The sequence below is a fragment of the Rattus norvegicus genome, chromosome 3, assembly GCF_021556685.1.
Source record: "Rattus norvegicus strain SHRSP/BbbUtx chromosome 3, alternate assembly SHRSP_T2T, whole genome shotgun sequence".
NCBI lineage: Eukaryota > Metazoa > Chordata > Mammalia > Rodentia > Muridae > Rattus > Rattus norvegicus.
Window position 1 is genome coordinate 108,737,206 of NC_141536.1, and position 23,381 is coordinate 108,760,586.

Below are 23,381 nucleotides of genomic sequence, written 5' to 3' on the forward strand. Positions count from 1 at the left end.
TATTTTTGGAAGAAAGAGCTGACAGGTGAGATCTGAGAATAAAGCTACGGTGACATCTAAGAGTCTGGAGATCAGGACTGGGGACTCTGTGACTTAGTGAATACCAGGAGCGCCAGAGGCCAGGGCATACATAATGCTGTTCTTAAATATGTTCACTGCTATTTATTTTAAAAAGGACACATTTAGTGAAACTTAAAAATTAAACAGACCAAAACTTAACACATTATAATTGTAAAACATTGTGTGTGTGTGTTGGGGGGGGTTCTTCCCATCTATCTGATTTATCTGATTTGTCTGGGTCACACTATCTCACTTCACAATTTCTTTACGGGCAGCTGAATAAATATAGAAATAGGTTCAAAGACATTGGGAACACTCCTTTGTGGTCTTTACAGACAGAATTGGTGCCAGAGTCCCAGGTTTCTTGGGCTCTGGCCTGTTTGCCCAGCGTCATCACAGTTGGCTTCACTATGGAGATATTCGGCTTTTGAATAAACCCACCAAGGAAAAGATCCTGCCTCGGGGATGTTGAGTTTGCCTGAAACTCTCCTTGCTACAAATCCTACCAGCTCTCCAGTATCATGGCCCAGCAATTCTTCTCCTAGATAAAGCAACACCCAGAGAAATGACAGACATACGAATGTTTATAGCAACTTTATTTACAATCAGCCAAGCCCAGAAACAAACCCAGCTGCCTACCAGCAGAATGACTAAACAAACAGATTCATCTCTGTAATGGAAGGCTTCTCAGCAATGAAAAGGAACAAACGTCCAACAGACACAATGGCCTGGATGAATCACAAAAACATCACGGGATGAGAAGGAGGCCAAGATCGAAAGTGCATTCCATATGACCCAAACCGCAGTGACACAAGTCACGATAGTGGTTGTGTTTACGTGAAGGAGAAGCTTCTGGGGCCACGGGAATGTGGAAATGTTTTCCATCTTGACTAGGATGGTAGCTACTGTAAGATTTATACACTTTATGCAAATATACATATGTTACAGCTCAGCTTTTTAGTAAAATTCCAGGGAAGGAAGGAAAGGGGTCTTCACAGGTCGAGGTGACATCTCTCTGTGCTGCGATTGGGCAGCCGATTCCCTTACGGCACTGCACAACCGAAGAAAGCTGTCTTGCCTCCTCTGGGGAAAAGGAGTTGAGGGGTTTGGAGTGTGTGGAAGAGAGACCATTGCTGTCTTGACCTTGGGGCCCAGGGAACACCTTCATGCTCATAGGAGGATTCACTGAAGGGTCACAGCATGGATGACATTGGGAACTCAGGGCATCTGTTCTCTGGCTCTGTGGCCCTCTCAGAGCAGGAAGGTGCAGGGCAGAGGCTGGGGCAGGGGGCACCCAGAGCCCGAGTTGAGGCAGGTGGGCTGTGCAGGTTTTTGGTATGTGGTTTCTGAGACAAACTCAGAGGAGATTGTCCTGCTTTCCTCAAATGATTCCCCCCCCAAGAAAAACCCACAGCAGTTTTGTGAAGGCAAAACAGAAACATAGACCTGTCAGAGGCGACCCCCAGTGTTCTGTTCCCATCCACAGTTGTCAGAAATAGGGGTTTTCCTTTCCTTGCTGGACATCCCATAACTTGCTATGTCATGAGGTAGGTATTGGACTGACCTTGTCTACCTGCCCAGAACATAGATGCTATGAGGGGAGGGGCTCCAGTTCCCTGACTGTGGTCTCAAGTGACGGTAACAGAAGACAGAGGGCAGCAGACCGGACAGGGATCCAGGAGGGCAGGCTCAGAAGTTCTCATAATGATGCACAAAGTGGGCCCGGTCCTGCCTGTTGATGAGCTGACAGGCCTTCTCCACATTCTTGGTCATCCCTGGAGGACCACAGCTGAACACACCAATCTTATGTACCTGTCCATGGAGAGACATGTGCCTTGGAGCCTTGAAATACCCACTGCCCAGGGAGATCAGCTTCTCCAGCCTGACCACGATAATCAGACCAAGATGAGAAAATGAAACAGGGTCCTAGGGTGGGAGGGGATGGACCCACCTGTGGATGAACCTCCTGCAGAGAGTCTAAGAAGAGCTCAAAGGGAGGGCGACCAAAGTGGGTGACAGAGCGCAGGCCCGTGAACAGACTCCTGTTCAGCACCTTCTGGAAGTGCCTCTCACAGATGTACTGGGGAGTGAGATGGGGGAGGAAAGTCATGGCCAGGACCAACCCTCGACCCTGAGAGCGCCCCGCCTGTCATGGCTGGCTGGCCCTGACCTACCAGCATGGTCGTCCTGAGGTCAAACTTCTCAGCCAGCTGAGTGATATAGATGTGCACAGACACCAGGTCCCGGCTGTCATTCTCCTCCACTTCCCGGATGATGTCAGCCAGCCACTCAAACTGCCGCTGAGTCCTTGTCACCCAGATGAAGTAGATCTGAAGACACACACTGGGGCTCAGGGCCAGCTCGGGTCTGCCTCCCTACATTCTGAGATGCTAGGAAGCCTCAGATATCCTGTGTAGAGCGATGCTCTAAGTCTTAGCCTCCAAAGGACAAAAGGCCAGCAGAGAGCCTTCTGGCCACTCTCCTATCCACACTCAAGATTCGATATCTGAACTACTGTGTGTAATGGTCCACACAGACCCTGCAGTTGGAAGCCAGGAGTGTACTGCTGTGATGCCTGGGCTCCATCGGGCCACACATTTCCCACACGGAGTGGAGAAAAGATGCTCACCTTCTTACATAGCATCTGGGTACCCATGGACGATTTGAAGACCAGGTCTTTGAGGATGGAGGCAAAGGGGGTGACCCCAATGCCCCCTCCTACCAGCACCGACACCTCAAACTTGTGCCATTCCTGGTGGCCCTCTCCGAATGGTCCATCGAGGTACAGCTGCCAAGAGAAGGAGAAGTGAGATGGGCCCGGCCTTTCCCCAACTCTGAGGCCAGAAATGGGGAAGCCTAACAGAGGTCGAGGAAAGAACACCTCAGAAGTCTTTCAGACTAGCTTAATCATGAAAGATACTGAGGCGTCTAGTGTCAGGATACAGGGAGCAGGGACATTTCCAGGGATGGGCACCTTTGGGTATCTGGCGCTGGTGCCACCCACTGGAGGTGAGTAGATCTCCCTGAGGCGAGTAGTCCAAGGTCCCACAGCCCGGATGTGCAGGCTGAGTGTGTCCTCATGGGGTGCGGAGGTCAGCGTGAAGGGGTGGTACTCATTGGTTCCCAGACTCAAGCAAGCGATCCGCACCCACTGCCCGGATTTGTACTCAAAAGTCTTGGGCCGCTGGAACTGCAGATAGGTCACCCCTAGGGGTCAGAGTGGGAGAAGAGCCTAGATCAGAAATTGTACCCAAAGATGGACGGTGTTTGCTCTTTCTACACTTCTGAGGCCCAGAGGGTCTCACACAGGCACAGGGTCTAGGCAGGTGGTATGCTGGGGCTGAGAGTAGTTGCGTCTCCTGTTTCCTGGGTGACGTAAGAGGTGGCCACCTCTGCCCCAATCCAGTGTCTTTCTTTTCTCCCGCCTCATCGTGCAGAGGGTGCAGGCTCATAGCACTGCCAGAACAGCAGTCTACAGGGTGAAGGGCTCTTCAGATCCCCAGAAGCTTATCCATCCCCCACCCTGACACACACACACACACACACACGGAGGTAACTTCCACAGATATCTGACTTGTTACCAAGTCCTAGTCGAATAGTGTTTGTTGCTTGACCACCGCTGGGCCTCAGGTTTACTTACATTTGTTGAAAAAGGAAGTTAACAAGTTTTGGATAGTATGAAAAGCTACTTTAACTTTATCCCCCATGCAGTCTTAACTGAAATAAATTTGAATTCTTTGCAATGTCAATCCTAGAGGTTAGACAATGCTATGACACCTAAATCACCCCCCTTCCCTCTATAGTGATACAAACCCTCGAATCAGCCAGTTTGGACAGAGCAGCACTCTGGCTGTCAGGGCTGTTTGCCTCTCTGATGTGAACCACACTGCACACTGGAAGCCTGTCTCTCCTGAAACATCGCTCCACCCACCTCTTCCCAGCATTGCTTCTCACTGTCTGCGGGCCTCTTTCTGTATTTTTAATGATGTGTATATATGCTTGTCTGTGTTTAGGTATGTGGACCTGTGAGTGCAGGTGCCTATGAAGGACAGAGGGGGCACTGTATTCCCTGGAGCTGGTTCTGAGCTGCCTGGCGTGGGTGCTGAGAACTGACCTCGGGTTCTTTGAAAGAGAAGAACGTGCTTTTGACTGCTGAGTTGTCTCCCTAGCCCCTTGTCTGCAAGTCTCATGAGGGACTAAGCACACAGCCCTTCTTGGGGTGTTGTTTCTATCAGAAAATGTTCAGGGCTCCTCAAGAGGATGTCAGAGGTAGGGGTCAGCAAACCTGACAAGCCCCCATTATGTCTGAGGAGCAGACTGGTTCCTCATGCCTGGGTTAGGCCAGGTCTTACCTGAAGGCAGCAGCTCAGCCTTCACCACACTGATCTCCACCTTCTTCCGGCTCAGGCTCACCAGCTTGTCCCCCACATAGATAATGGCGGGGACCAGGAAGTAGATGTGGAAGCTGGGTAATTGGATGAGGGCATAGCTGCCATGGATGATGATCTGGAAACATGGCCAGTTAGTACAGCACCATCCACCAGGCCCCCAGTGGCTCCTCCCTGTCAGGCGTGGCCCACCCAGGCACTGGGTCTGATGGACTAGCACAGACCCCAGGGTGGGGTCTTGGCGCTCAGAATCACAGACCTTGGGTCTAATTCTCCATTTTTTCCTACTTTACACTCCCTTTCCATTCCAAGGGTCCCCCTCCAATGTTCACCCCTGCCTGGGGAAGGCACTCACCAGGGCATAAAGCACAACATAGAGGTGGTGGGTCAACCAGAAGCCCCGGAAACTGTGGCGGCGGAAGTGGTGGGAGGCAAACACATACATGATAGCCAGGACCAGGAGCAGGAGTACTCCTGTCATACCTGGGGGCAGGAGGACAGGGTCAGTGGGTATCCTCAGAACCTCGTCCTAAGCTGAAAATACAACAGGACATCTGCCCATGCCGCTCTACTTCACTTTGGCTCTATTCCTGTAGGGCTTCAGAATAGCATATCTGGAGGGGCTGAAGCTGGGGCTGGCCTATCAGAAAGGGCCTATGGCTATTACAGGCCAGTATATATTCAGGAAGAGGAGAAAAAGGAGGTGATATGCAGTTGGAGTGTTCAGATCCCACACGCAGCTCCATTTCCTACCTGGAACTGTCTCGAAGAACCACCAGTAGTACTTTGGGGGAAGCTTGGACCTGTGGGGTAAAGGCACGGTAAGCCTCTGGCTGAGGCAAAAGGAGGTTTGCCACTCCCCCACCACAGCCTGACACTGCCCCTGACTCCTAAGGTTACTAGGACTCCTCTAAGATGGCTAAGGGATCCTTCCAAGGAACATGGTGTCCTCTGTCACAGTTCTACGCCTGCACCCACCATAGCTTTTCATGCTAGTCTATCCCACATTCTCTTCCTGCAGTCGAGCCTTGCTTGCCTCCCCGAGTACTTGGTCCATTATGCTGTGAGATTAGTGAGGGCAGGGACTTGCGTTCTGTGCACAGCAACATCAAGTGCATAGCAAAAGCGTTCAACAACTGCACACATCTGGAATGGCCCTGCTCTCTGGCACTTGAATAAAACACCCAGCACATGGTGAATAAATATTTGTCCAATGAGCGGGTATCAAACTGAGATAATAAACTGTGTGTCAAATGGGAAAGAGGCTCTGATGTCATCTCCTAAGGTCCTTTCCTGGTCAGTCACAGACAGCTTCCTTCCTGAAGGAAAGTCAGTCACCTTTCAGCTTCCCCATGAGGGACAGCTTTGCGCCTTCATGCAATGAGAAACTGCTTCCGTGGTCATCTATTTCTTTCCTTTTATGCCCTTAGGCCCACCCAGGTGCCGTCCCCTGAACTGACCCATCATTCACAAAGACACTAGGGAAGACGCAGGTCATCAGGCTGAGGGGACTGACTGAGAAGATGTACACGTTGACTGCATGTCCAAGACTGTGCACAACTGAAAGAGACATCATGTCAGAGATAGGAACTGGGACCAGCACTACTCCCATCTCCCATCTCCCATCTCAGGAGCCACATACCAGCTAGGACAACCGCAGCCATGGCGATCCAGCGGTGGAAGTCCACAGCGGCATCAAAGGGAATGTAGCGGTTGAGGAAGGTCTCCCGCAGGAAGGTGATGAGGTTGCGGCACATGGTGAGCAGGATGTAGGAGAACATGAAGGAGATGCTGGCTGCTGTGCCCCGGGACAGGATGATGCCCACATAGGTGGTTTCTTCAATGTCCGTGGGTGGCGAGGCAAAGCCATAGTCTGGAGACAGAGTTGAGGCAGGTCAGCATTGCACACAAGACAGGATCCTCAGCCTGAGTCAGAGTGCCTGAGCTCTGCCATCCAGACACTGAGGACTGGGAAGGGCAGCCAGAGGACTCTTCACTCCCCACTGAGGTATGGCATGCTCCCTGCCCACTGCCCACAACCTGGCACTCTTACAGTAGGCACGGTCTGCAAACAGGCCTGCGCAGATGGCTGAGAAGATTGTAACACACACGATGTGGCGCCGGTAGTTTTCCACAAACCGCTTGAACTGCTTGAGCTTCTGGGCTAGGAAGCCCCTCTGCATTTTCTCCTGCAGTGCTTCCGTGTACAGCCGGGGAGAGGGAGCCATTACCCTGTAGCATCGATAGACAGGGCATTGGTGAGGAAGGGGTTCCTTGGCCTTCCCTCAGTGCTACCTGTAAGTGAAGATCTAGTTAGTAATCATGAAGGATGGATGGGTCATAACAGTGGAAGGGAGACAAGCAGCCCTTGCTCTCCTGACCCTTACCCCAATTCTTACTTGTTCCAGACACCTTCCTTTCTCTCTGTGTCTGTCTCTGTCTGTCTCTGTCTCTCTGTCTCTCTGTCTCTCTCTCTCTCGTTCTGCACCCTCATCCTTTGCCCTCTACACTGGCCTACTTACTTATGCACCCAAGGCAGCAGAAGCCAGGAGGCTCTTACTGCCACGGTGGTAGAGTTCTGAGCTAGGCATCTTGCCTAAAGATGAGTTTAGAGCCCGAGTGAAACTGAGGTCACTGGATGCTCCAGTCCTTCAATGGGCAGCCCTGGGGGAAGGTCAAGGAGCCACTTTCTCACTAGTGTCCTGTCTCTCCTGCTAAGGGCTGTAGGGTTCCTCCCTACAAAAGAAGAGGCAGTGGGTTTCCTGGCCCAGGAGCTACAGCAGTTCAGGTGTTTCATGGAGAGCTCCTAGTATCCCATCATGTATGTCGAATGGAAGGAGACTTAAGGTGTTGTGTCAGGGCTCAGCGACCCTGAGACTTCTTTCCAAGAATCCTGGGAATCCAGGAATCTAGGAAATACTCTCCTTTTGCCAAACCTCTTCTTTAGGCCAGCACTTCTCAGCTCTGGGATTTCTGTGTCAGGGAGTACCATTTCTGGGGGGCAGGAACCGAAAAATCAGACAAATAAAAGCCCTGGAACCTGTTTGTGTTTGATTGTTGCAGCCAAGAGAAGAGTTGCCATGTTAAAGTTGGGGTGCAGTCCAGGGAAGGACCCCACCCGAGCAGGAAAGAACAAAACAGGATGAGTAGCTACAATCTGCACATCTGTCCTTAGGGCGACTCAGGCCGGGAGTGGCAGGGAGAGAACCAAAGCTTTTGAACAGCACAGGCTGTAGGAAGCAGCTGGAGTTTGGACTGACACCGACCTTGCCAAGGCAAATATCTGATCAGTGGCTAATCAGCTAGTTCTGCTTCCTTCCTGTTTCTCTCCATGGATCTAGCCTAGGAGACCCCAGTCCCTCCCATGCCACAAACCTGTTCCCAGGAGTCCGGGTGAGGAATGAGACTCGACAGGCATTGCTTTGCTTAAAGATGTCCCCGGTGCCTAGAAAGGAGAAAGGGAATCCAGATTGGCTTCTCTAGAAGGACTGAGTTGGGTGGGATACTGTCCTCTCCTCCTGGGACCTGGAAAGGCTGCTCAGTGTTTGGTAGTGACTTAGTCATGTCCAAATCTGGGGCTTCAGCCCTATTTTCCTCCCTGTACACAGGGCAGACAGTGTGCACAGAGAAGAAAGGGGCTCTGGAAGATAGAACTCTACATGTTCTTGGTGAAAAAGAAAACAAGGTTCCCTGCTCTGGCCAGATACACCCCCAAGCCAATGCCAATGGTCTGTCCATCAGCTTTAGTGAGCAACTTTTGTACAATGTACAACTCGTCTCTGAGTATCCAAGCTGAGCTCAGTACGAACCACCAAGGACTCGTGGGGAAGCAAATAAGACCTGTGTTATGTCCACCAGAAACTCTGTTTAGGAGACTCCTCATCTTCTTTCCATACTCACACACCTCCAGCCCCACCTTTGACACAGAGCTGTGTGAATCGGAGATCGCTGTCGTGGTCGCGCAGCATGAAATGGAAGTCCTCCCAGGTCAGCTCCTCCTTGTCCTGGAAGCCCGACTCCCGGAACATGGATTCCACCACCTCAGCCAGCTGGTCCTTGGACAGGCAGTTGTTGGAGATCTCGATGAAGGACCTAGGGGAGTATAGAAACAGTAACTGTCATCTAGCAAGGACAGGCTGGGGCAGGTCTCCAGATTACCTAATGTTGTCACCAGCAACCTGGGAAATGTCACTGGAAAGTGTCCTTCGGTCTGGAGGTGACACTAAGGCCAGTGAGGTGATGGCTCCAGGCTCAAAGGACCTTGAAAACTTAGAAAAGCAGTGCCCCCCACCCCCACCTAAAGACATGGAAACAAATGGGAAAGAAAAACACTTGCTGCAGAGATGGGTCCAGGATACACCATGGCCCTCTCTCATGATGGGCTCGCTGCTGACTCTCTTCTGTGGAAGCTCACCCATACCCATCCACCTCTGAGTCCCCACTTTCACCATCCAAAGAGGACACTAGCATGTGGGAGGGGGAGTGGTTAAAATGTCAGCTGCCTCCTTCTGCCTATACCCTAGGCCATGTGGAGGACCCGCTCAGGCCCAAGTCTGATGGCACCCATAGTGCTGCAGTGGTAACTCTTCCTACGTTGTGCACTGGGACCAAAACGTGTGTGTGTGTGTATAAGGCCAAGCAGGCACTATCACCACGCTAAAAAAGCATCATGCCACTGAGTCACAGCAAGGTACACATTTTATTATAGACTGAAAACAATGGGAGCGGCCATTGCTGATGGGACCTCCTGGATTTCCTGAAACGTAGCCAGGACTGGGGCTGCAGTGATGTGCTAATGAGATACAGGCTGTAGTCAGTTTTACCGTTTTAGAAGTCTATGTTGGGGACTAGAAAGATGGCTCAGTGGGTAAGAGCACTGGCTGTTCTTCCAGAGGACTCAGGTTTGGTACCCAGCACCCACATGGCAGCTCACAACTGTCTGTAATTCCAGTTCCAGGGGATCCAACACCTTCACACAGACATACATGTAGGCAAACCACCAATGCACATAAGATAAAAATAAATAAATAAAATCTCCAAAGAGGAGGAGGAGGAGGAGGAGGCGGCAGTCTGGGTTGGGATTGTCGGGGAAAGAGAATGTTAAGACACTTTAAAAGAATCTGGGCTGCTGAGCTCTGTCCATTCCCTCTCATGTACTTCTCTTTGCCTTTTTCAGTGGACTATGTACCAAATGCCTGCATGTTAATGTCAGCATGAAAAAGAAGCGGATTCAACAAAAAATGGAGAGATATGCCTCAATGTGAAGTTGTATGTCTTGAACATTCAGGATGCAGTATGTACCATTCAGCCTCCTTGCCTCCCTCCTCTGACCTGACTTGCTTTTCTATTTAAAACCTTAAGCTGGCTCAGGATTGGAAAGGCCCAGCCTGTACCGCATCATGGTGAAGAATTCCTCCTTGGAGAGAAAGCCATTTCCATCCAGGTCATACATGGTAAACATTAGGCGAGACTTGTCCTGTGGGGAACCTGAGAGAGAAAGGAGATGTAGTCACTTCCTTGCTAGCAAGCTTGTGGTTCCTCAGATGCTCCTCTAGTCCCCACCCCTACCTTTCATGAAAACCACCAGGATGTCCAGGAACTCCCGGAAGGATATGTAGCCATTGCCATCCTTGTCGGCCAGAGAAAACATGGACTCCACAAACATATCCTGGGGCTTGAGGCCCAGGGAGTCCGCAAACTCCGCTCTGCTCAGTTCACAGGTCAGAGCCTCTCGTACTTGCTGGGATGAGTCCAGAGGCAGAGTCCCTGCGTCGGCCTGATTGATGTCCAGCACCTGTACAGGCACAGAAAGGGAGAGCAGGAGGTAAGGCCTCGCTTACCTAGCTGGGATGGAGACCGTTCAATGACTCACATCTCCCCTGTGTGCAGTTCAGAAAACCCACTCCGAAACATACTCATGGGGCCTCTACTCTCCCATAGGAGGGGTTGACTGAATCTTTACAAGCTTTCTGTTTCTCTCTGGACCCAAGCTCCATCCAGCAAGGAGAGTACTGATGGGGAGAAACAGGGAGCGTACGAGGCAGGGAGCAAAGTTGGGGAGTGAAAAGAGAAAGAGCCTGCATGCGATGCAGTGGGTATTGGCTATAACATGAACAGAGCCTGTATGCTCATGCTAATTCAGGTAGAATTGCCATGTGCCTAGAAACTGAATCCTATCAGCGTACAGACAATTTAAAACTAACACATCGCTACCTTTTGTTATGCTCACAATGTACCAAGTACTGAGGCTAAACAAGGTCCATAGAATGGTGATTTCCAGACTCAAGTCTATATCAGCATCACCTAGAAGGACTTGTAAAAGTGAAGCTTTCTGGGGATCACCCCCAGAGCTCCTCATTCAATCTGTTTGGGGAGGAGTCTGAGTATCAGCATTTCTATTAAGTTTCTAAGTCAGTTGACACTTGCTGGTCCAGAGGTACCATTAGCGAATCCATCGCATTGATGATCTCGCTGGCCCCTCTTAGCAGTGCAATGGACACAGCTTTAGTCACCATTCGTTAGATGACAAGGTAAGGAACACAGAGACAAGAACATGTGAATTGCCCAAGGATCCAACCAAGAGTGTCCGTCTCTAGCCTACAGTGTGAGATCTTAATTCACCCACGAGAACCCACTCAGCTCGGGTTGGCTCCGTCCCCTGAGCCAAGTATAACTCATGGCACCTGAGCAAAAAGCTGTCTGAAGAAGATCTCCAAGATGCCTGCCCGCTGCTGCTTGGTCACAGCCTTTCTCAGTAGCTCCTTCTCATCCATCTCAGCTATGCGGAGGCCGGGAGTGGAGCAGACGCAGAGGTCTTGCAACAGCTGCACGAAGGCATCCCGGTCCTCTTCAGAGTTAAACATCAGCACCTAGGTGGGAGAAAAGCCTCATTATGTCTGGGGCTGGCTTTCCCGATCCAGTCCTGCTTCAAAGGACCTCAGGCTGAGGGAAGAAGAGAAGTCTCTTCTGTGACCATCCAGGCTGTGGCTAGAGAGTGACCTCAGGGGTCAAGTGAGTCTGGAAGCTTCTGAAAGGAGCCTCCTTTCCCAGCATAGCCTCCATGAGTAAACTCTGTAGTTGAGAACACAGAGCTGAGAAGACTCGCATGCAAGAAGGGATACATATGAAAACAGCCCACAGAGGGAGGCAGGATGAGCTGTACCAGGTCGTACTCCTTGGGGATCTTGAGCAACAGGGTGCGGCGTCCATGGCTGCTGGACAGGATGAGGTTGACCTGCTGTGTGGGCTGCAGTTGGATGGTACGGAGCACAGTGAGCCTTTTGTCAAGGACCTTCAGACTCCTGTCTGGAAGCAGCTGGACAGTGACTGGGTAGCTGCTCTCCTTGGGGCCTGGCCACTCCATCGCTGAGGAAAGGATAATTGTGCATGGTGACTCAGCAGAGCCCATGCGGTTGTCTGATATGAATGTGTAGTTCTAGTGAGCCTGGCTTCCATCCTACCCTGCAACACGTTTTTTCCCCCTCAGGCCCTGGCTCCCTCTCCCTCCTCTTAGCCCTCAGGCTTCTCACCTGGTACTCCATCACTGGCTGTCTGTTTCTTTAGACTCTCCTTGCCTTTCTTTAGTAGCATCTTGCGTTCTCGGTTCCGGAAACGAGCCACCACCCAAGCAATAATCAGACTCACTGAAGGGGACCAGAAGAGACTAGTGAGAGGGGAGGAGAACCCTTTGCTCATAGCTTCAAGGGAAGCTTCAGGTATAGCTCCTTAGCAGATCAGGACACCCTAGCCTGGCTCAAGCTACGCAAAGGAACCAGCCCTGAAAACCAGCTTGTAATGGGGTGGTAAAGGGCAGCGGGTGGGGTGGGGAGAGAAATGACTGGGCCAGTCTGTGAAGAGGAGGAGGTCAGAAGAGAGGTAGGGAGAGCTAAAGCACTTACCTACTGGAAAGCAGCAGACAGCCAGGAGGGTGACACCATAGCCAGCACCACTGCCCTCAAAGTAGTCAATCACAGTAACAGGCACACACTGGGGCAAGCCTTCAGTTGTGAGTTGCTGAGGCTGTGGGCAGGGTGCACCTAAGGGACAAGTCACAGAAGACTGAGCCCAAGAGCCCCTACTCCTTGGGTAAGCCTTGTCTCCTACCTTAGAAAGGACGAAATATCTTCTCCCATTCCCAAACCTACCCCACTGGAACTTGTTCCCCTCAAAAGACCTCTTCCATATCTAATCTCTTAGTATCCGCCCCACTCGATTGCTCTTGGGCCAGCCTAGACTGTAGCATAGGAAGCAGCCCAACACACAGAAAGCACGAGTCTCCCTGTACAGCACCTTCTTGCCAGAAGAAAACATTGGGCTGCAAGGCACTGGGGTCCACATTGGAGACAGCTACCAGTACATCCCGCAAGGTGGTGTTTCTGATTTCTGCAATCTCCTCCTTGGAGAACAGCCTAAATGGGGGGAAGGCCATTGCTGGGATAAGAAGGGGATTTCAGTCTTCCAGTGGCCTCAGGCCCAAGGATTCATGTGAAGAGACTAGAGTAATTGAAAGTGTGGTAGGCCCCTGGAATCAAGACCCGTGGGGGCCATCTAGGACCAGACAGAGTTTCTGTGACCCCACACCAAGGAGAAGTCTTAAGCAGGGCACAGACAGGCCTTACCCGTTCCTAGTGTTCTCAAACCAGTAGCGATCACCATCCCGGAGCCTTACAAACTGGTCAAGAATGATGTTGCTGAATAGAGGTCCAGGGTCCCCATGGCTCTCCAGGAGCCCTCCCAGGAATAGTTCCAACCGGGACAGGTCCTGGTTGTACAGAGCAGCTGTGGCCTCCAGCACCTGGAGCATCAGGAAAGGAAGTAATTGTACACCCCACCTTACGGACGATGTCAACAGCAAAACTGCAGCACTGAGAGAGACTACCTCATAAATTCTTACATAGATCAAGTAGAGATATTTGGAACAGCATGGAAAAGCTTTGGCTACTGTTATCTTGTGTGTGTGTGTGTGTGTGTGTGTGTGTGTGTGTGTGTGTGTGTGTGTTGGGGTGTGTGTGCATGTTTCTGTACATGAGTATGTGTGCCTGTAGATTCCAGTGGTTGACACAGAGAGTCTTCCTCAATCACTCTCTACCTTATTCTTTGAAACAGGGTCTAAGCCTGTTTGGGTTGGCTGTCTAATAAGGGTCAGGAGTCCTCCTGTCTCTGTACCCTTAGAACTGGGATCACAAAACCCATCTCAGACTTTTATGTGGGCGCTGGAAATCCAAATTCAGGTCCCCACGCTTGCATGACGAGCATGTTAGCAACTGAACCATTCCTCACCCCACACCCACCCAACTGCCATTGTTAGTGTGTTGTTATTATTATTTCTATTAACCTGGGGATCCACTTTGGGGTTGAGAGCACTCCAATTCTTGGGAGGCTCCAGTCCTAAGGCCTGCAGAGCCTGGCTATAACTGGGCAGCCCCATATCTCGGCCACTCTGGATACTGCTAGCCACGTAGTCTGTGCGAGAGTATCTGTCTGGGCCAGGCCAGTAATCTGAAAAGAGACCAGACTTTGAGTCAGTCATCCCAACCCTCTCCATGCACTGCAACCTTATACCCAGCTATCTAGAGCTCTCCTCAGCCCTAGTCCCCAGCACTCCTCTACATGACATCAGTGACATTGCTTGCTGTGGTGCCAAGGTCACCATGTGTGGTCAGGGGCACTTTTTCTAGAAAGGTTTTCTAAGACTCAAGATGATTCTTGACACTGGCTAGAAATCTCCTTCTCTGCATGTCCCAACTTTAAAACAGGACTGGATACGAACCCTTAAGACGTAAGTAAACACCAGAGATGGTGTTGGATTGCGGTACCACCATATTCAGACATAGTCAACTTAAAATAAAAGCAACACAAACACAAAACTATCATGGGGGGGGGAGCTCAAATTTCAATTTCTTCTGACATTTATTTAAAGTCTGAGAGTGTACATCTGCTGTCTGCATCATGGGTACCCTAGGGCTGCTTGTTGGCTAACTCTGACACCCCACCCTTTGAGCTCACCTCTCAGATCTTCAATCACTATCCTGTCCTCCAGCTCTGAAATCTGGGAAGCCATTCCCAGCAGCAGCTGGTCCACGTCCTGAGCAGTCTTCAGACTGGGGTTCTGGAAGCAAGCATTACACTCAAGATTTTGACCCTGGATCAGTAGCACCTCAGGAAACAGGCCCCTAGTCACTTTCAAACTTACACTCTCTCTCTCTCTCTCTCTCTCTCTCTCTCTCTCTCTCTCTCTCTCTCTCTCTCTCCCTCCCTCCCTCCCTCCCTCCCTCTCTCTCTCTCCCTCCCTCTCTCTCTCTCTCTCTCTCTCTCTCTCTCTCTCTGACTCTATTGCTCACTCTCTTGCTTGATTTTTCTCACTGTCTCTTACTCCTCTTCTCCCCATCCCCTTCCCCTCCCCACCCCCTTGCCTTCTTCCACTTTCTTTCCTTTCTCCTCTCTATCTTGGTAGGTTGCTTGAACGCCCGAGTTTCCAGCAGTAGTCCTGCCTCATCTTCCCTAGCAGGAAGGACAGCATTCACACTGCTTGTGCCCAGGCATTTCCAGCTCTCCTGAACAATTCTCCTAGGTAATTTTCTTTGCCTTTCACTCCCTACTTGGAGCACTGCTACTCAAGAGCCAAACTGTTACTTTTCCAAGCATTTTTGCTAAGTGACTTTGACCCCACCTCCCCACCCCCACTCTCTGACCCTGATCTCATGCTAACCTCCCGAATCCAGTAGTTGTTGCAGACCCTGAGAGCTGGAGAGCTGCTGGAACCTTCCTTTGGGAATTCCCGGAAGTGACAGCTGGAGTTTCTGAAATAGGGTGCCAAAAACACAGTGAGGGGACTGGGGGCAAAGCTGACTGTGGTGAGTGAGGTGAGCACTTCTCCTGGCTGGACAAGATTGAAGGATGACCTGTGAGTTTCCTTGAACATTGGCTTCGATTTGAGGATAGAGTGATCTCTACGGGTGGGAGGTCAGAGGGTTCCCCAGCTGCCAGACACACCCCACAGTCAGTAACTGAAATTCTGCTATTAAATCTGGGAGATTTCCCATGGATCCGAACTTCCCACCCCAGAATTCTGTTTCAGCCCCCCTCCGATACTGTGCAGTTCCAACCGGCAACACTTCCCTTACCTCATATAGACCCCCGGGGGCACCATGGTAGAGAGGAACTGCTCTGAGGCCGCCACGAACTCTGGGGAGATGCTGGGGTCCATGAAAGGGCGGTACCCTGCATCAAGACAGGTGTCTTACCTCACACCCTGGCATCACGCACTCTAACCTTCGTTTGTCTATGGATCTTCAATTTAGGTGTCCCCCCACCTTCCATAACTCCTCTTCCTTACCGGAATACTCTGGGGGTGTTTTCTGCAGGAAGCTGGGCAACCATTGGTATAGAGCAATGTTCTGAGGGTTAGAGAAGGAAAAGGAGAGGTTGGTCTGAGCCTGTGGGGAAGGAAGACTTAGATGCAAAGATGAGGGCCAGGCAAGGCCAGTTAGTTGTAGGGGAAGGAAGAAAAGGCAACTAAATTATAGTCATAAGCAAAATCACCCATGTCAACATTTGCAAAGGGATCATAGATTCTTCAAAGAATTTACTGAGGAGAGAGATGTTAAGTAATGATCAAACCTCAAACTATCTGGCATAAACAGAGCGTTTCCTCTCTATAATGTACAGTAGTCTTTTCTACACACTAGCTTTCCCTGAAGGAGGGCCCTATTAGAAAGGGGTATACAGGAAAGGGACTTTGTCCAGGACCAGGGAAGCTTTGTTGGGGGAGCAGAGTCGCCCTGGACCGGTGGCATGACTCACCTGGTAAGTGGCAATGACCCTCTTGCGAGCATGCTGGAACAGCTCCTCATCCCCCCAGTGTGGGTGCTCCTGCGCCAGCCTCTTGGCACACAGGTTGTGGTATCGAAACCACAACAAGCCCAGTGCCTGCAGAAAGGGCTCCCTGTTCCCGCGCTGGGCCCCGAAGGCTGCATCCATGGGAGGAAGCAGGACAGGAGATGGGCAACAGCTTGAGCCAGGGGAGCCCAGACCCACAGGCAGACCCCCTCCTCCAATACCCCCACCACCACCAAGCAGCCTGGTGCCCCCAACCCTAGCCCTCCTGCCAGGACCCCCACAGCCTCACCATACAGCCCCTGTGGCCCGCCCTGCCCCGTGGCGGGGTCTGGTGCCATCCACATGAGCAGAGAGTTCTGGGAGTTCCTCGGGAAAGCAGGGTCAGGGCCAGAAGCCAGCTGTCCTCCAGAGAAGCTCCTCAGAGTGTCGCTCCAGGAATGAGAGGAGCCATAGATGGCGCTGCCATCTAGCCAGCCAGTCACCTGGTTGGTCTGCAGGGATAAGCAGGGTTAGGAGAACCAGGCAGATTCTTGCTGGTGGGCAAGAGGCTCATCCTGCCCGGCCTTCCCAGCCAGACCCCAGGCCTCCAGCAGATCCTGCCTCAGATCCCCTCCAGCCCTCTGCCCTCCTGCCTTTGGCTGCCTGTCCTCACCAGGTCTCGGGGGTTGCTAGGGCTCTGTCCAGTGCTGCGGTCCCAGCGGCTCCTCTGAAAGGGCAGCACCACGTTCCCGCGCTTGTCAGGGTCAAACACTGGGTCCCCACGTGGGATGTAAATGTTGAGGAACTCTGCGGGGCAGCCTGGTGTTTCCACACTCACCAGGTCTGAGAGCACGTGGTAGCCTGGGTTAAGAGAGCAAAGTGGTGGGTAAATCAGCAGGTCCTGCTCACCTCAAAATCGGAAAGGCCTCTAAATTATCAAAACACAGAGGTCAGAGCACAAGCTTCAATGCTGTCTCTTAGGCTTATCCCCTGTGAGCCTTGATTTGCAATGTTGCAGGCATGCGGGAGATGGGGTGGGGTGGGGGTGGGGGTTAAGATTTGAAAAACCAGCTCCCTTCATCCCCGTGTGGCAGTCATTAGTCTTGAAGAGAGCAATGGTCAGGGCATCGGTTCCTGAGAGTTCTTAGTGGGGATCCAATGTTACTTGTTGGTTTGGAGTAAGGTGTAATAGAAAGATTCCCGAATCACACCTAAGTCCTCGAAGGGCAAGAAGCCCTTCCTGGAAAACTCTTTTTTTCTGCGAGTTGAGGTAGTCCTTTCCCTGGACACTCAGCAAGTTACAGATCTACCCTGGTTTCCTCTTCCCACACTCACCAAAGAAGAGCCCAAGCACTGTGCGGTTGTGCGCCGAGGGCAGCCCTGCTTTGCCCTTACTGACAGCGTCGCTTAGCAGGCGAGCGTTGGGGAGTAGCGGCTCCTGCAGAGCCTGATAAACACCGTCAGCGTAATTAGCAGGTACTAGGCGACGCAGCTGCGAGCCTGGGGAGTGCAGAGAGTTGAGTTGGATCAAGGCTCCCCGTCCCCCAGAAGCAACAAACCTGGTTTTTCTTAGCTCTCAACGTTCCCCCCTCCCGCCCCCATTTCCTAACCCAGGAATGCATAAGAGTGTGGTAAGAATGTAATCCCGCTGGCCGCCCTCTCCCCCACTCCGACTCCGTGCCCTCCTCTGCGCAGAACCCAGGATTTACCAGCTGCACCGCGCTGGTGGTACTTGAGATTATTAAACCAGCCGTCGTAGCGCTGCACTTCCCAGGGCAGTGAGGGTGCATCCTGGCCACCTGTGGGGGCAGAGAGCCTTTCACTTAGCGTTAACCTTCCAGAAACCCCTCCATGACCTAATGGGCTTAGACTCCTTCCTCAGCTGGCTAACTCCTGCCAATGAACTCTATTTCCAATCCTTTCGCCTGGCCCAGGCAGTCAGAGAAGTCTTGCAGTTCACTAGCCCAATAGGAAATGGATCAACCCTTCCAGCTTCCAGGTGCCACCTGCCTGCACCTTTCCCTTTCCACACCCCCATGGGACACCAGCTGAACCCTTTCAACTAGAGGCTCTTACTACCTACCTGCTGGACCCAGGGGTCCAGTCAACAGAGCGCCCAGGAGCACCAATGTCTTGAGACTTGTTGGAAGCATGCTGTCCTTGATCCCGGCGGCGGGAGGACACACACTCCCACAGTTGGTCCTGGGAGAGGAGCATAGAGATATTACTCAAGTCCCGCATCTTCATGACGCGCTTTCTGGGACAACCTGGTAAGTATCGAGACAGTCCCCTACCCCAACCCCGTCTGAGTTCTGATTTCAACCACCTGAACATCCTGGGCAGGAGTGCCTCTGAGGCTTTGTTCTAAAACCTGGTACTCTCACCCCAATTTCCCACATACCGATTCTCCAGGAGGGGGATAGAAAAGGGGGGAAGGCTAATAAACTGAGAACCTGGTGTAATGCTCCGGTTCGGGTTCAACAGTCTTCCGTGTACTTGGAGATTTTGTTTCTCTTCTCCGCTCCCTGCCCGGGGCTCCAAGAATCTTCACCTTCCTGGATGCACTTTCACCCTCCTCTCTGCGTGCAGTCTCGCAGGTGTCAGCTCGCGCCACCGCTGCAGGTGTAAATGTGTGAATCAGAGGCTAACCGTCGAGTTAAGGACGGGATTTCCGTTATTTGCATGTCTCCGCCCCATCGTTTGCATGATCTCACCCAGACAGGACCCTGCTACCCGGTTTGAACACCTCCCCTGCTTGCTGCCCACGCTCCTATAAAAGAGGGTCTGCTTCTCTTTGTGAACGCTGCGCGAAGCCTCAGAGCCAGGAGAAAGAGTTTCGGGACATCCTGCCTCTGTGCTTCTTAGGAGAGCCGCAGGGCTCAGACTTTTTATCACTCACTCCAGCTCGCTGCGTGCGGGCGCTTCTCTTCTTGCAGGATGACTGCTTGGGACGGGGTGCTACCCTTTTACCCTCAGCCCAGGCATGCCGCCGGTTTCAGCGTACCGCTGCTCATCGTTATCCTGGTATTCTTGTCCTTGGCTGCTAGCTTCCTGTTCATCTTGCCTGGAATCCGGGGGCACTCGGTAAGGGGGTTACTCAAAGCTCTCCTAAGAGGGATTCTAGAAGAAACTCATTTCGCAGGGTAAGAGAGTGATATAGAGAGTGTTTCTTGGAGTCTCAGGACAGAGGAGACTAAGGAAGTTTCAGCAAAAGCAAATTCAGAAGTCTGGTGCTGTAAGCGACTCTGTAACGGACAGCCCTGGTCTAGGAATCTTGAGAAGAGACTCTAGCTGTCTTCTTTTGGAAGATGCTGTAGACAGTGGGAACCAGCCCAATACTGGTTCCAATACTGGTTGGGATTCGTCTAGGCTTCCGGTGCTGTCAGGATCCCCCCCATACCCCTCTCTCTTTCTGAATACCTTAGCACCTCTGTCTTGTGCTTCTGGCCAAGAGAATGGGGTCTTCTGTGCTTTCCTTACTGTGCTGAGTTAAAGACTCAGAGGGTTGCACAGAGGTTTCAAACAGGTAGCAAGCAAAAGAAATTTCCACCAAATGCTCCCAGCTTCCTAAACCATCCTAAAGCGTACATTGTTACACGTCTGAGAAGACCTTTAATCTTTTTGTGTTGATCTTTGTTGGTTCAGATGAACTGGGAGATCTAGAAAAATCCGCAGTCCCTCTCCTTTAATCGACTACCAGTCCCTGGGGCCTCCCTCTTCTGGGAGAGTTGACCCCTGTCTGCCTGGCACTTCTGAATTCACTGAGCCTCACCGAGCAGAGATTGAATTAGTGGCTGAGAGCAGGCGCCAGACAGCAGGGGGTATAAAGGTAGCCAGAGAGTGCCAGGCAAGGTAGACCTGGAAGTAGGCGAGGGGGCATGGTCAGGGAAGCACATGCCCAGAAACTATCAGAAATGTCATTGGCGTATTGAAGGGAAAGCATGCATGTCTTCAAAAGATCAGAAATGCAGTGGAATGGGGTCAAGGGGGGCCTTGAGGATGGGTTGGGCGGTACCCAAGCCTGATCCAGTGTGTATCTTTTCCTGCAGCGCTGGTTCTGGTTGGTGAGAGTTCTTCTTAGCCTGTTCATAGGTGCAGAAATTGTGGGTGAGTGAATTGGGTAACGTGCGGGGGGAGGGGGGCGAGAGTAGGGAAGAAAAGGCACCGAGAACCTGGGGTTTCCAGGTCCCTCTTCTACTTACACCTATTTGTAGCACCCCTATCTATTCTTTTGCCATGGGCTTTTTTGTTTGTTTTGAGACAGTCCCTAACTATGTAGCCCAAGCTGATCTTGAGAAGTGTTTAGTTGCCCAGGTATCCCCCTGCCTCCACCACTGTGCTTGCCCACTAGTCTGCCCTTACCTCATTGCGCCAGGCTCCTCGACCTTTGTCTTTCTATTCCATCTCCCGTCACTAAGCCTCTAGCTTCCGTTTCCCCACTTCCCCTCACCCACTCGTCACTGTGTGCATCTCCTCCTAGCTGTACACTTCAGTGGAGACTGGTTTGTGGGGAGAGTGTGGACCAATACATCCTACAAAGCCTTCAGTACCTCCCGAGTTCAAGTCCATGTCGGTCTGCACGTGGGGCTGGAGGGCGTTAATATCACACTCAGAGGTAAGGAGGTTGGGGCAAAGCGGGCTCTTGGGGCCAGGAGATCCTGTGGTTAGGAGCTGAATGGCAAGGCTTGTTAAGCACCAGTTCTCAACCTGTGGGTCGCGACCCCCACTCCCTTTTCACAGAGGTCCTCTAAGACCCTCAGAACGCACAGATATCTACATTACGGTGCCTAGCAGTAACAAAATTACAGTTAGGAAGTAGCAACGAAAAATTTTATGGGGGGAGTCACTACCACATGAGGAACTGTGTTAAAGGGTCATGGCATTAGGAAAGTTGAGAACCACTGTGTTAGGGGACCCTTTCACATCCCTCAGGCTCAAAAAACCTTTGATCTTATTGAATTTGTGTTTCCCGGTACCACTACCTAAGCTATCTCTTTCCGGACAGTTGCTCCACCCTTAGTTCCCTATCTGAAACTGCTTAGTTTCCGTGTCCCTGGCTTTGCTTGCACAGTGCCATGACCCCATGGCTTCCCGCAGGAACACCAATGCAGCAGCTGAACGAGACCATTGACTACAATGAGCAGTTCACTTGGCGCCTGAATGAAGACTACACCAAGGAGTATGTTCAGGCTCTGGAGAAGGGACTGCCGGACCCAGTGCTATACCTGGCAGAGAAGTTCACACCGAACAGTCCTTGCGGATTGTACCACCAATATCACTATGCCGGTCACTATGCCGGGGCAACGCTATGGTGAGCCTATGATGGAGATGGGGATGGGGCAGGGTGCATGTGACTTGGAGAGCTCGGTCTTCGGAGCTGGAACTGCAGCCTCGCGGGCAGGATCCGCTGGCCATCTGCAAAACCCACGGAAACTCATGTCCCAGCTATAGGAGGAGGCCGAGGGACAGGAAGGGGAGGCTCCGGAGCCAGCTCTCCTACGGGGGTTCCCCTACACCTTCAGCAGTCCTGGTCTGGGAACTCCGCTCAAGGAGCGCCGCCTTGCTCCCTCACAGGGTGGCGTTCTGCTTCTGGATCATCGCCAATGCGCTGCTCTCTATGCCCGCTCCGCTCTATGGAGGTCTAGCTCTGCTCATCACGGGTGCCTTCACGCTCTTCTCCGTCTTCGCCTTCGCCTCGATCTCCAGCGTGCCGCTCTGCCACTTCCGCCTGGGCTCCGCCGCCCTCACGCCTCACTACGGCGCCTCCTTTTGGGTCACGCTGGCCACCGGTGAGTACCGAGGGACGCTTACCTGGTGGTGTCCGGGGTGTGTATGGGATGTGCGCTCTCCAGCTTACAGAACGACTTCTCTTACTTAATCTGTTCGTCTCCATAGCAGGCAGAAGGTGGGGACAGGGTTTTTTTACAGTTGAGAAGAGCTAGTTTGGGAGGGTTCAGTATCTTGTCCAGGTTTGCATGAGAACTCGTGCATCGTGTAATACGCATCAGTTCTTTCTGAGGGTTGTGCGTATAGGAAATTCCAGGGACGGGCTCCAAATGGTGGCAAGGCGCGCGTTGCATCCCTGATTCCCTCTGTCTTTCTTCCCTCCGGCGCAGGCATCCTGAGCCTCCTCCTCGGAGGGCTGGTGGTGATTCTCCACTACACTCGACCCAGCGTCCTTCGAGCCTTACTGGATCAAAATGTCAAAGACTGTAGCAATCAGGCTGACGGAAACTCACATTTCATCCTCGACAACCCTCAACACAGACAGTCTAAGACTCCAGACTTAAATGTTACCACTCTCCTATGAAAAGAGTTAACTCCGGATTTCTATCCGTCCTTGGGATCCCACACACCTGAAGACAGTGTTAAGAGCGCGTGCCAGGAGCACAGCTGAGTCTGGAGGACTGCATACCCATGCGGGAATACAAGGGGGCGCCCCAGATACACCTTTGCTCTAGAGAATGGATTTCTCAGGAGAACTGTAAATAAACTTTTTTGTTTCGTTTTTTTTTTCAAAATTCCCTCGCCTGTCAATTTCCTTGGCTTCTCTTGGCCCTTGGAGTTACAACCTTGAGAAATTTGTAGAAGCCGGAGAAACACAGTAGGGCTCTGGGAGAGGCGCGCCCTCTAGTGAGACCTGAGAGGAACTGACAGGTACCTGCATCTTCCTGAGCTAATCCAAGGGGTGGTCAGTCATATTCTGCCCAAATCTCTACTGGCCAAACTGAATTTATTGGCAAAGATCAGGATTTTGGCGTTTGTTCACTAATTCTTTCCGGTTGCCTTCTTTTACGTTTGTATCTGAGAGCTAAGAAAGAGGTCAATAAGGCATAAAAATATAAATCCTGGGGTCTGGAGAGATGGTTCATTGGTAGAGCACTGTCTGCTCTTTCAGGGTATTGGGATTGGGGTCTTTGTACCCGCATGGCAACTTCCTGTAAGTCCAGTTCCAGGGTATGTCTGCAATGCCCTCTCCTGGACTCTGCGGGCACTGCATCCAAGTGGTGCACAGACATGCATGTTTAAAGTTTCTCACATCTTAGAATCTTACATAGCACATTTCAGAACTAAAGGTCAAAGGGAATGTGGCCCACAGTCAGTTAATGTTAAAAC

General features: G+C 51.7%; 2 protein-coding genes across 3 annotated transcripts; one reads left to right on the top strand and one right to left on the bottom strand.

The window, feature by feature from the left end:
- Nucleotides 1–639: 639 nt before the first annotated feature.
- Duox2 (dual oxidase 2) lies at nucleotides 640–18,879 on the bottom strand. 2 transcript variants are annotated; one of them, XM_087654599.1, is made up of 33 exons: nucleotides 18,719–18,801; nucleotides 18,349–18,467; nucleotides 17,975–18,064; nucleotides 17,601–17,765; nucleotides 16,939–17,126; nucleotides 16,576–16,777; nucleotides 16,251–16,417; nucleotides 15,784–15,844; nucleotides 15,572–15,668; nucleotides 15,157–15,247; nucleotides 14,454–14,556; nucleotides 13,783–13,946; nucleotides 13,067–13,242; nucleotides 12,738–12,856; nucleotides 12,347–12,484; nucleotides 11,978–12,091; nucleotides 11,611–11,813; nucleotides 11,132–11,317; nucleotides 10,017–10,242; nucleotides 9,842–9,935; nucleotides 8,365–8,540; nucleotides 7,824–7,893; nucleotides 6,502–6,680; nucleotides 6,091–6,321; nucleotides 5,909–6,008; nucleotides 5,202–5,251; nucleotides 4,804–4,931; nucleotides 4,413–4,566; nucleotides 3,035–3,267; nucleotides 2,690–2,848; nucleotides 2,235–2,390; nucleotides 2,012–2,140; nucleotides 640–1,872 (listed from the first exon to the last, which is right to left on the bottom strand). In XM_087654599.1, the coding sequence occupies exons 2-33, from the start codon at nucleotides 18,416–18,418 to the stop codon at nucleotides 1,750–1,752; spliced, it is 4,542 nt and encodes a 1,513-aa protein (XP_087510725.1). In that variant the 5' UTR covers nucleotides 18,419–18,467; nucleotides 18,719–18,801; the 3' UTR covers nucleotides 640–1,749.
- Nucleotides 18,880–19,063: 184 nt separating this feature from the next.
- On the top strand, nucleotides 19,064–22,786 carry Duoxa2 (dual oxidase maturation factor 2). The gene is given in 6 exon segments (NM_001191965.2): nucleotides 19,064–19,349; nucleotides 20,315–20,372; nucleotides 20,746–20,880; nucleotides 21,363–21,576; nucleotides 21,840–22,054; nucleotides 22,382–22,786. Coding segments are annotated over 6 exon segments (963 nt in total). The 5' UTR covers nucleotides 19,064–19,202; the 3' UTR covers nucleotides 22,576–22,786.
- Nucleotides 22,787–23,381: the final 595 nt, after the last annotated feature.

What these genes read in the sequence shown, in the direction of transcription:
- Duox2 (XM_087654599.1), bottom strand. Translation starts at nt 18,418, where the DNA reads ATGCTTCCAACAAGTCTCAAGACATTGGTGCTCCTGGGCGCTCTGTTG. An exon ending in CCCCCGGGGGTCTATATGAG is followed by an intron (nt 15,248 to 15,571) that starts GTAAGGGAAGTG and finishes ACCCTATTTCAG; the next exon opens with AAACTCCAGCTGTCACTTCC. An exon ending in ACCCCAAAGTGGATCCCCAG is followed by an intron (nt 13,243 to 13,782) that starts GTTAATAGAAAT and finishes CTGATGCTCCAG; the next exon opens with GTGCTGGAGGCCACAGCTGC.